Source organism: Opisthorchis viverrini, assembly GCF_000715545.1.
Source record: "Opisthorchis viverrini unplaced genomic scaffold opera_v5_354, whole genome shotgun sequence".
In the NCBI taxonomy this organism is placed as follows: Eukaryota; Metazoa; Platyhelminthes; class Trematoda; order Opisthorchiida; family Opisthorchiidae; genus Opisthorchis; species Opisthorchis viverrini.
In genome coordinates this window covers 265161-277851 of record NW_008752014.1, presented here as the reverse complement: position 1 = coordinate 277851, position 12691 = coordinate 265161, and the positions used below count along the sequence as shown (strand labels likewise).

The 12691-nt window shown below is 43.3% G+C and overlaps 2 protein-coding genes across 2 annotated transcripts in view; both read left to right on the top strand.

Annotated features, from left to right (window-relative positions):
* The window catches only part of T265_15120 (hypothetical protein), a gene marked incomplete at both ends in the record, with an annotated part of 5536 nt that extends 5145 nt beyond the window's left edge, over positions 1 to 391 (top strand). The window contains one exon of the mRNA XM_009176680.1: positions 191 to 391. Within this exon, the coding sequence (XP_009174944.1) occupies positions 191 to 391 (201 nt within the window). The remainder of the gene's footprint in view (positions 1 to 190) is intronic.
* Positions 392 to 11794: 11403 nt separating this feature from the next.
* Positions 11795 to 12691, top strand: part of T265_10339 (hypothetical protein) — a gene marked incomplete at both ends in the record, with an annotated part of 6327 nt that continues 5430 nt past the window's right edge. The window contains 2 exons of the mRNA XM_009176679.1: positions 11795 to 11989; positions 12075 to 12671. Of these exons, the coding sequence (XP_009174943.1) occupies positions 11795 to 11989; positions 12075 to 12671 (792 nt within the window). The remainder of the gene's footprint in view (positions 11990 to 12074; positions 12672 to 12691) is intronic.

The window sequence follows — 12691 nt, the reverse complement described above, 5'->3', positions numbered from 1 at the left end:
TGAGTGTCGCAGGACACTCTCCAGTATAGCTCAATGGATCGCTGAGGTGCGCAAACCGTCACACCACGGTAAGGTCCAGTCTCTTTGTGACGGAAGGTGAATATACCGAATTAGGAAATACCTAGTGGACAATCACGAGCCATACCTCAGTCCTTTCAGCTTTTCATCAACTTTTGTGCAGTTCATGTAGTTTCATGTGCTACGCATGCCAAAACACCGTCTACCGAGACGAGTGTTGTTCTCCGTGCCTCCTTCAGGATGGCGCAAACCGCGAGGTGGACAGCACATGACTTGGCAGAAAGGTGTCAAAGAGATCACGAAGAGTTTGGGTGTTGTTGGGGTTGTGCGACTTCCAGGATGGGGTCCCTGTGACCCCATCTGTGCTCTTCACTGTAGGGCTTTTAATACAATTATATATATATATATATAACTAGGCAAACCTTATGGTTGTACAGCAGTGAAGCGTCAGTGACAACACTGATGTTGCTGTCCTTGATAATGATGATGATGATCATCATCATCAACTTTGCTTGGGAAGCACACGTAAGCAGATTTTAGGTAGGATGGCAAACAGAATTTATGATGAAATTCTCAAGGGTTAATTATTTAGCCACTCCCTTTTGGCTTAGCTCCTATGTCCTTGTAATCCATATTGGCTAAAACCACTGTTCATCTAGGCTAATTCGGTTGAGAAGTACAATTCCTTTCTTTTCGTTTAAACTCCTGAGCCGACTGGTAACTAGGTACCTGTTGAATCTTTGCCGGATACGAAGTATGTCTGAGTTTGTCTGTGATCTTATCAGTCAGTGACGATGTTGTTTCAATTTGTCACAGGAAAAGAGGAAAGAACCATGGAGTCTCCCGAAGTTCTCAAGTTTGATCACTTACATAATAAAGCTCTGGACAGATCTCCGTCTAACCATTGACGTCCGCAATACTTAACTTCTTTCCCCTTGCTTTCAACAAGATTTACTCAAAGTCCATTTATACCACTGGGTTTCACTCAAAGACCAGTAAACAAAATTTCATTTTCAACAGTTTAATGATAAAAACGAGATGATGATGACCGATGATGATGGTGTTGATGATAATGATGATGATGATGCGAGGGGGATCCTTGCTTTCAACAAGATTTACTCAAAGTCCATTTATACCACTGGGTTTCACTCAAAGACCAGTAAACAAAATTTCATTTTCAACAGTTTAATGATAAAAACGAGATGATGATGACCGATGATGATGGTGTTGATGATAATGATGATGATGATGACGAGGGGGATAGCTGACCACTATTGCATATTGTAGGACCACAAAGTAAGATCCACTCTTTATCTCAGTGTGTGAATGATCCACGCCTTTTGAAATCATCAGCCAGTCGACCAGTATAGCAGATTGGTGGTCCATAGGTAATCAAAGGTTGCACAAAGCATGGAACTAGTTGACATATTAGCGCTCATAAGGCTGCTTGATACCAAGCTTGACGTTCTGTGGCTCATCGTTTACAAGCAGCCACCGATTTCCATCACTTCTATTACATGAGTTAATGCTGAATCAGAACGATGAAAAGTCAAATGCTGGTTTTCCACTTAAGGTTGTACCAACGTGATACAAAGGTCGTTCCGCGTTTCACCCTGGCTGAGCGATTCATTTGCGTCCAACTATATTGCCTTTCCAATTGACAACTAAGCGCAAATATGGATGAATATTTCTGGAACTATGGGATTGTCCACCTGAAGAGCCACTAAGTACAACAATCAATGGGTCATGGCAGGACTAAATTATACGTGAATTGTTTATTTTTCGCGCAGAATTGGTGTGAATTCGTCGGGCGGTAAATGCTTCAGCTCTTTATCGGATTCTTGCTTCATAGAACTCAGTTCCCCATGTGGGTTATCGGTTTGAAAACTTCAGCTGACAGCTCAGGTACTTGCGGTCTGAATTCCCAACAAACCCACGTTGTGCATTTGTCTGAAACCCCCCTCCATAAATCCACTCTATTTGCTCTTCCGTCATCCACTCCAACTCAATCGCGCTTGAATATTCGGGATCTGCTGCGTCTCAGTCCAGAAGGCGTAATTCCGAAGCTTTGGATACGTGCCACAAAGGAAAACGGAGTTCCAAAACGTTCACGCAATGGGTAAACTGAAACCGATAAAACATAGAATAAGCGACTATCATGAATGGGCTGCATCTTGGGTGACTCAAGATGGTGTTTATGAGTTAGTGAGGAGTTACATACTCTATTTTAGTGAAGATGGGCACCTGCATGGCTTGGCCTTAGTCTAGAAATGCCATTTGAGGAGTGTCAATATATGCCAATGAAAAATTATGGAGTTGTGAAAACGGCACGTACAAGAAGTGGTACTAACGTAAATAACTTTCACGTTCCTACTTACTGTAACGTTTCATATGTTTTGGATATTCGCGAAAGTGAAACACAAGACCTCCGCGCAGTAAATTAGACTGAAAAATGTCACAAGAGACGGGCTCACATGATTCTCACTTTAGCATGTTCGCCTCGAATAAAAATACTCAGAAATGAAATATAAACGCTTTAGTCTGATTATCGTAACGGCTCACTTGGATTTTTTGCGACTATCGGGACACTAGTAGCTCTAAATTATGTATCCAGTAAGGTGGTCCTCACTCAGTAATCAATGAAATAAATGTTTTGGCGACTCAGAACTTTTAGGTATAGAGTATACCTTTATAAGAACGGTTTAATTAAGGAGCATTTTAGCCCCTTTATATTCACGGAAGAATCGTGCATCAGCAATGGAATAAAGTTACTGAACCACATTTTCGGGTTTTCGAACGTAAAACAACAACATTCAAACACGAATACAGCTGATTTTGCTGTTTGTCTTTAAAGTTTCTGAGCGAATCCAGATTGTACCATGAGGTGGTGCGCAATTAATTTTACCAAGCCAACACCTATCACCCTCGATTTAAAATTAGCATGGCCGGAAATTTTCCACCCAGTTTCTCGCTGGAATTTCTATATTTTCCGAAATCTGACGTTTTATCATCCCAATCTCATTCGTCTCTCTAATGTAGCAATATTTGTGCTTAGGCCGAATATTTAAAACGCAGTCAGAAGCGGCTGAAAAGGAAAATACTCTCACAATGACAAAGTCATCTCATCCTGTAAATCTTTTTTGAGGCTCATCGCCAGTAGTCAATTAGATAAAAATGGTATGCGCACACGTACACTTGATCCATAAACATTTTGGTCAACTTCGTTACTGCAAACGTAATGACAGAATAGAGTTATTTTAGTGAACAGCTTTGGATGAAAGCGTTGTTTTTTTCCTGTTCGTCATTCACAACTTCTCGGCTTTCCAGTTTTCATTTACGAAATGAAACCTCAACTGAAAATCCCCGTATCCCTTTATACTAGCAAAATTTAGTAGTGATTGTTGACACATAACATACCGGTTTGTCGTGGTGTCCCGTTTCAAACATATTTCAGGCACCGAAGCACTAACTTTCCACTGTTCTGACAGACCTAACAACTTAAGTGAGAGGTTTTGTTTTGTTTATAAATACCCTATGGACAATACCTTCAAGACAGAAATATTTTTGGTGGTTTCGTAGGCTGCTTCACATACAGGGGGGTGTTGTAATTTCGTTCTGTCAGAAGTTTTCTGAAACCTGGGGATTATAATTAGGTAGCCAGGAGCTACAGTAGCTTTGTTTTGGGGTTCTGGTGTGACCAACAAACTGGGACGACTGACATTCTTCGTGTGACGAATTGCTGAACTTGTCAGATGACTGGTGTGACGACCGCTACTTAGCAACTTAGGAGTCAGCTCAAGGTAAACAGTGCAAGGACAGACAAATACGTAAGTTCGAGAAATTTCTTTCTACCACTTGTTATTCTACACAGCAGAGAAGGTCATCCACTAGCTATTGTAGCGTAGTCATTTTATCAGATAGACCCTTAAGTGAAGAGGAACGTTGCCTGTTAGAGAAAGGATTAAATTTTGCAGTAAGTAAGGACGTTATAAGAGCAGAAGGGATCATTCCTAGCGTTGAGTCTGTATTCCAAATGATTCCTGCAATGGAAGCGGAAAAATTACGTGTACAGTTGGTCACGGTCCTGAAGTCCCAGCAACCAGGGCTTCCAAACATTGCACCAGCTGAGCGAAGAGCCTTAAACACGTTAAAAAATGTAGACAAGTAAGTAATTACAAAGGCAGATAAAGGTAAGGCGACGGTCGTCATGAATGGGAGTGACTATCTTCAGAAAGTTAGGCATGTGATAAGGGGCAAGGCAAGTGGTATCGATTGTGCCCAAAAAGTGCAATCCAACCACGACTTTACGGGTTGCCGAAAATTCACAAGGAAGCTGTCCCCATAAGACCAATAGTGGATGGCATAGGTTCACTACCACGTTTGCAGACCGACGTTTTTATGACCTACTCGGTAATACGCTGTTTGAGCTGTGAAGTGAATAAGAGCAGGAGGTGCAAGTATTGCTTGATCAGTTTACTGAAGTCATCCAACCCTTCGGCGCGTGCTTCCCCCACATATTGCAAAATCATGCTGCAGGACGTGCAGTCTTTGAACGTACCTCTAACAGTTCCAGGGAGGTTTGGTAAACAATCAGTGGACTTGTTGCTGGGCGACATTTCGCTTTTTATACAAAAGCTTCGTCAGGCCAAGTGGTCAGGTTGATCTGGTTTCACGACAGTCAGGGAATCAGTCCGTGTGATTTTTTATGACTAGCCGACTTTATCTGTGCTGGATGTCCGTCTGAAGTTTCTGTTTGTTGGTTAATGGGAATGACCAACACTTATGTCAGAAAACTCTCAGTGGGCAGTCGAATCTGTCTAAAGCTTTCTGTTCGAAGTCTTACATCTACATATTGGCTAGAATCGGAGATATTGGATATCCCTTCGCGTTATGTAGATGATACGTTCGTTGTGATAAAGCGTGGTGAAGTTAACGAATTCTTTCAATGTCCTAGAACTTTGAACCATCACATAAAGTTTAGCATGGAGTTTGAGTCCCTTCCTTGACTACATGACGCGCAAGAGTGGTGGGGAATTAAAAACAACTCTACCGGAAATCAACAAATAGTGGTGCGGTCCTCGACATACCGGAAAGCAGTATATGCTAGCATACTTTCAACGACTTTCAGTTGAGTAAGAGCACTGTGCACAGATGAGGTTCACCGAAGAGCAACGCAACTTGAGGTGAAAACGTCTTCAAGACAATGGGTTTAATAAAGAGGCAACTAACAGGTAGCAAACACAAAAATCCAACAATGAATGGGTCAGAACAGCAGTCATTCCATACAAAATGCGGCTTACATTTGAGTAGCATTTCCGAAGGGGAAAAACCTTACGCTCAGTATTGGTGCAGTTGAAGGATCGCCTTATGGTTGATAGAACTGGGGATTGTGTATACAAAATAAAATGTAACGACTGCACAAAGGTTTATGTAGGTCAGACAGCCAGGGAATTGCACACCAGAATCGGTGAGCATAAGCGTTCCATTAACAGACGAGAGAGAAACGTAGAGGAATACCAGGCGTTAGTCATAGATTCAGTAATGGTAGGGCATGCTCTAGACACTGGGCATAGGATAGATTTAGAAAATGTAGACATCCTGAGACGGGGTTTAAGATTCACACCACAGCGACTGGTGGCCGAGGAAATCGCCAAGCATCCGAGTGTGAACAGAATAGAGGGGGTAGAACTTGCAAACGTGTGGAGAGCGGTCCTAGATCAGCCGAGATGACACGAGGCGATGTGCAATTATCAGCGAAATCGCCTGGGTTTAAAAGTACAAGAATCCAAGTAGAATTAGATCCAATTAAATCCACCCATCCCCATCCCCATCCCCAAACCATTATCCCAGCACCCTTGGACGAACACAGGTGAACGATATCTGTGAACGACCCCAAGAGGAATTTTCCATTAAGGTGTCCTAGATTGAAGAAGCAAGGACGAAAAAATCTGGCTTCATCATTAAGACGAACCCCCCCCCTAACCAGTCTATCGTAAATCTTAGTCATCCCCACTAATCAACAAACAGGAACATCAGACTGAACACCCAGCACTGATCACGTCACTGGTCATAAGGAATCTCACGGATTGGTTCCCCGACTTCCTTAAAACCCAATCAACCTACTTACTTACTCACTTGGCCTGACGAAGCTTTTGTGTCAAAAGCGAAACGTTGTCCAGCAATAAATCCACCGGTTGTTTACCAAACCCCTCTGAAACCATGACTTCCAATCGGTCCCAAACATTTTCCAACTGACTGAGAACTTAGGTGTCCGTTTTCTCGGTGGACCTGATAGCTACAAGCTGTAAGTGTGGGGGGCCACCAGATGTCGACAGAAAACATCTGGTCAGCTCCTGAGTACCTCAGCCAAATGAAGCTTTCCTCCTTGATTTGGGCTGGAAGAAATCCATGATGCTACTGTTTGGTCGGCATTTTCACTGTCGGCACCTTCGTCGACTCGTCTCGGACAGCTATCGCTCTCCAAATGAGAGTAGTGTTTCTGGTGTAACCAGTTGCTGGGACGGTCCGCAATCGGCAGGCAAAGCATAGCTCTGCAGTCAGCAGTGCAAAGCAGTTAACCATCGGTCAACCAACCGATCTCGTCTATCCTAAGTGATGAGACCAAAAAGGACAAAAATTGATTACGTGGTTGTAATTTTCCGGATATAGCCACATCAGCGTCAATAAGTTGTGCCTCTCTGCTTTCGGTAGTCTGTGAGATACGTCTGAAGACTTTATTCGTAGTTTTCCGTATATTTTCTCAAAACACTTATGTGTATTTCTCACTGAGTTCATACACTACTCGTAACGTGTGCCTAATCATCATCTCACGTGGAAGCTCAACAAAAGAAAATATTTGCCCATATCCCGCACCTTATTTTGGTGTATGGTGACCAACTGATTTTAAAACAACCCCACCTTGTTGCCGGACTTCAACCTTATCTTAAAATTCCACACGGATCAATTCGAAACTAGACTGATACAAATGCTTATGGAATCCAGAGGTACACAAACGCACCGATATACCGCTAAAGCTTAGCTCGTCATCATTTCACAATGCACTAATGAAAACACTTCGATGGGTGGCACCGATTTTCAAATGGAATCGCCATTTATTGCCAAAGCGTGTCCGTATTTAGATGGAATACATTTTTTGGTCATACTATCGAATGAGATTTCGATCTGTCTAATCTCAGTTTCGCTCGTATTTTGAGTTTCACAGTTCGGTTCTTCGGTTGTGTGAATGACGCTTCACTATGATAAAGAAAACCGTAGCGTATTAATACTAAGTGACGCAAACGAGTTATTAACCAGTTAATTTTTAGCTCACAGCTTGTCAGAAAATATTATTGACAACCCATAATGTGACGTAAATCACCGAATAGTCTGTCTCACAGTTTAAGTGAGCTATGTCATTTCGAATTGTTGTATAGTCTTACAGTCGCCTAGCTACATCTCTCTCAAATTGCGGTGGACATTAGGTCAGCGCCTGTGTACCTTTAATTCCTTCCAATGGTAAATATGTGTCTAAGGGGTCTGGCGGACACAGCAGAAGCCTTGAGAAGGGATTCACATAACTGCAGCTATGGGATTTCATACAACTTTGTTTCTTTGTTGGATTTCCTTGCTGTCGATGCAGTTTTAGGTCTATAACAAGTTACGTCTGCATCATAAATACAAGTCCCTTCATGAATACACACGGCTCCTTACAGAAAGGATTCATGTAGTTTATTACAGGTCAGATTCTTTTTAGAAGCCGGCGGGTGAAACATACTTGAGAAAAGGCTCGATTGCATATACTTTATCTACTCCTGTTCCTATGCTCATACAAGTTTTAAGAACTCCGCGATTGATAACCTTTATAGAGCTGGTTATGAGGTTAAGCCATTCTCCAGTCATGTCATTCTCGGTGGCATCACAGAATTTTCTCAAAAAAGAAGACATTTGTCCTCGAAGAAAGTAAGGACTTTGAACAATCTGACAACAGTTTAGGCCAAGAAATATTAGTGAAACTCGCGAAAACAGAATCCCCTAGATGCATTGACTAGGGTATGTGCAGTGGTTTCAAAACACACGAGACAGTTTGGTAGTTTTAATTTCTTTAGTTTAAGTTTAGTTTAAGTTCTTTACGCGTGTTATTCTACCCTAGGAAGAATATCAAGCTGAATGGACACCTTCAGAAAATTGATGTTACACGGTTACTTAGCAACAATAGAGTGGTGTCCTGTAAGATTTACTTTGTCTATTAAAATATGTCAGTGCCTCACAATCGGTAGTTGAGTTTCTTCACATGTAGTACAGGACGACTGAAATGAAGATGCCACGATTTGCATGTAACTTATGATTTACATATCCCTATAGCAAAGTTTAGTAAATACCACAGGCTATCGGAAGAGCGTGACACACTTTCAGATAAATTAATATAGATATTCGTGAATACTAATTTTTCAGGTTATCACTATTTTCCAAAGTGATTCCAGTTAAATGAGTCAACGTCAGGAGTATGACACGCGCGAAGTTCCTCTTTATCGTGTTGCTCAAAAATTTTGGAAAACACTCTTCAGCAGACACTGTAGAAGCGGTATCCTTTGATAAACTCACTGATAGTCGCCACTGAGTATCCAGTTTTCAACAGATGGGTATCACTTGTGCTCAGTATGTTGTAAGGATGGTGATCTGAAGTTTTACAAAAAAAGTGCTAAAAGTATTGTTGTCTGGAAGTAGCGCACCACCCATTATTTTGATGAAAACTCTTCGACAGCCCACGACGGGTTTCTCCATGATTAGGGTTCATCAATCCGATGAGCACAGTTCCCGATTTTTCGTCAAACTTGTATCCTACTTGAATCCAGATCATTGGACAAATTTAGACCAATACTCTCATTTGCGCACGAAGTTTGGTTTTGACAGAAAACTCATTGAATCCAGTTGAATATATCGTTCACGATGATCCACCTCATAAACGAGCGTTTCAGCTGAACTCAGTCGAGTATCTTGTCAAAAGCAAATTTTGTGTGCAAATGAGAGTAGTTGCAAGCAGCAGCTGAGATAAGAAACATTTTGATGACTAATAAGTGAGGATTTAGGTTAATATGCACCCACTTTTGGAAGGCGGCATCCTACACCAGTGCATGCACTCGGCCTTTTGATTGTGAGCCTAATGTGAGGAGCTTCCATGCTACATCGATCGACACATCGGTTTCATCAGGGTCCCTTCAGGCCAGATTAAATGACCATAAAACCTGTCCGATGACACAAATTTATCGATAATGGGTCGTTGTAGAAACCAATACAGATCCCTTGTGTCAACAGAAATGTGGTGCAAAGCTTGGTATGAGTAGACATGTTGGTAACTCCTCGGTTTGAAAGTTCCTTTTTAATCGAATCCCTCATATATGTTGTGTTGGTTTAATTTGACGCCCTCTCATGGGAAACGTTATCAGCTGAGAAGGTTTCCGTACAATCTACTTTTATTATTTCCCAGTGGCTGCAGATTGCACTTTTCCACTGTTATCAACTTATGGTAAACATTTCGGTTTACCTCTTCGTTTAGGAGGCTAGAGGTCCAGAGAGTCGCCAATCAAACCTCAACCAGCCAGTCCGAATCTTACATCTCGAAGTCATCCTTTGGAGTGGAAATGCGTAAACTTATTTAACCATATCCACAGAGTAGTACAGAGTCACAAGTGTCAACGGCCAAGAGCTCTTGACCAAGTGTCAGTTAGCACTGTAATCAGATTTTAAAGGAGTGAATGGTGGACGAGCCACAACGGTAAATACGATGATCCTGCAAATTGTGGAGTCCTCGACCATCTTGTACAGTTACCGGTATGAGTTAGCTTTACTCTATGACCGTGAACATGGTACTTTAAGGAAACCGCGGGGTGGTCAAGCGTAGTCAGTCGTATAAAAAGGGACAGACTACGGATTCATTGTTTCAAGAGCCATAGAAATCGTATGGGTAAGGATTAGAATATCAAAATAGGTCTTGTATACCAGAGCAGATGGCGTTTGTTTAATTCACACCACCTTGCTCACCAGTAGAATAACTGTGGTAACCTAATGAGTATGTTCTTCTCTTCATCCTGAAAACTGGTGGAAATTCCTTGAACATAGTTAATGCTGGTCCCGATATGGTCAGGATTCTCAACGAGGTTTTTCTTCCTTCCTTCCGAGAAGGCGGAACCTGAGTTTCTCATGGTCAGACTCAGGCTTCGATAGCTTCGAAATCCATGTTGATCTGTTTGGTGAAGCTTTTCCATCATTCTCCACTACCTACACTACCTACACTGGAAAGTGCACAACCTCAAAAATGTGCGCACCTACTCTCGAAAGCAGCACCGAACAATTTTTATGTAATTGCTTATTGTTGCTATACGTCCCTCTGAGACTAAGTAATTATTGAACAAGTGGACTGGTGTGTTGAGTATTGGCGGGTTTTGAGGGATAAAGTAGTTGTTGAACTTTGAAGAATTGCCCACCAGTGTGAAACGAAAAACCCTATATATTTTAAATTTGGACGGAGTCCACTCAAGAAACTAACAAATCCTTTCTGAGATGCAGAAACAGGGTTTTCAGGATAACGAACGCAGCACCAAACCGACCAATTGTAAGGAGAATATTGCTGGCTATGTGGTTCACTTGCTTGTATAGCTTTACTCTTTTTGCCTGCCAAAAACTACTGCGCGATGGAACATTAGATTTGAACTACTGATACAGAATAGAAATAGCGGGCCTCCTTCTGATTCTGTCTTGTACAAGTGCTTCCAAACCTGGAGTTCGCGCCCCCATCTTACGGGGATTGTGACTGAATATACCAAGAAGGAAAAACCGTCAGGGTAAAACAAAACTCGTCCATAGAAGCAAAGCGTCATATAATTTTGACTGAAAAGCAAAAGCTTTAGTGAAACGATGAGTTACTTACCCCAGCTGAAGGAATCTCCTTTATTCTACTACCATCAAAAGTAACCCTTTTTGTCTGCACGACTCCCTGCCTTTCAATACAACCCCGAAAATGTAACCGTTAGACACTGGAATGACTAAGTTCGTAAAAGTGGTCCCAGTGAGGTGCTTTTTGAGGCACATTGTAGATAGGCTGGAGAGCGTTTCTACCTGCGCGTAATGGTTTGAAAAGATTTATCAGCACTGGTTCATTCTTACTATACTCTCCTCAGAGACACTTGTTTTGCTCAAGCAATTTTGAAATGATATCTCAGCAAGCACCATAAACAAATGGTGGCCACTTTCAGCGACGATTTGTTACACGCAAATTCGCTTTCAAAGTAAGCCGATGGTGATGGGGCACTCCCCCGACCTAAAGCTGCCACCTTGACGTGGTGATCGGGCTTGAGTGCTGCAGCGATCCCGCGGGCTACACTGGCTGTAACTTCATTCCACAATGTGCAACCATGCCAGGAGTGCCAAAGGGGAGCAGCCAGACCAAGAGCAGCGAGACCCCGTACTACGAGTAATCGTGCTACGAGGCGGTCTGGGGGTAAAGTCGTACTGTCCTCTGCGACAGGAGTGTGAAGGCAGTAAGGTGTTTCCCCCAGGCGACCAGCATGTCCATATTTATGGAAGCAGCGATGCTGCCTTCCCCCGAGGAAGGACGGGTTAGAAAAGGTCGGCCCCAAAAACCGCACACTCCGATCGCCCAACGGTTGACCGTGACCGCCGGCGCATTATCCAATACGGTCGAAATACTTTTAAAACCAAAGAGCCCGGTGCTGCTCAAAAGGCACCTGCTGTGCGCAGCCGCATCAGGAATGAGACAGTAATGCCTTATTCCCTGCGCCCTCGGGTTAGGCCAACCCCCTGCAGCCGAGCAGGTAAGACTGTCGAGTCGTCGGTTCCGGGTATGGTGCCTAAAGAAAACCCTACATTTTCCCACTGCCTCGTGGGTCAGACTTTTGAGTTAGAGGCTAGGGTTAAGGTCCCTGAACAAAACCCCACAATCTCACACTGCCTCGTGGTCAGGCTTTTGAGTCAGAGGCTAGGGTCAGGGTTCCCGAACAAAACCTACGTCATCCCACCGCCTTGCGGGTCAGACTTTTAAGACAAAGGCTCGAGGTGGGATACCTCAACCAAACCCCCTTCCTCGGACTGGGCAACCGGGAAGTATCATTTGCCCGCACAGTTCGGCGTCCACCGATGTCCCTCTCCAACCCCTTCCCACTGCACAAGCAAACGTCGCTGGGCCATTTGACTGTCAGTCATCTGACCCAAGGGCCCTATGCTCCACGCTGCCTGCAAGCCTTAAACAAAATAACACCTTTCTAAATCCACGAGATCCTTTCTATGTAGGAGCTTTTAACGTCCGTACGCTATGTCAAATTGGCAAACAGGCAATGGTTGCTGAAACCTTGTACTCCCTTAAAATTGATGTATGCTGTGTCTCCGAAACACGCATACAAGACCCGAGCGTGGTTATGCATCTCAAAACGCCAAGGATGAACTCAGCTCTTTCACATTTCTCCCTCCGTGTGTCCGGTGACCCAGAAGCGATGACTGGTGGAATATATGGCGTGAGAGTTGCGCTCAGCCCCAGAGCTGAACGCGCTTTGCTGGATTGGATCCCTCGTCTCTGCGACGTCCGGTTATTTAGTTCAATCAATCTCAATGCCTCGCGGGATAAAAAGCGGTGCCTGTTTGTCGTGTCGGCTTATGCCCCAAC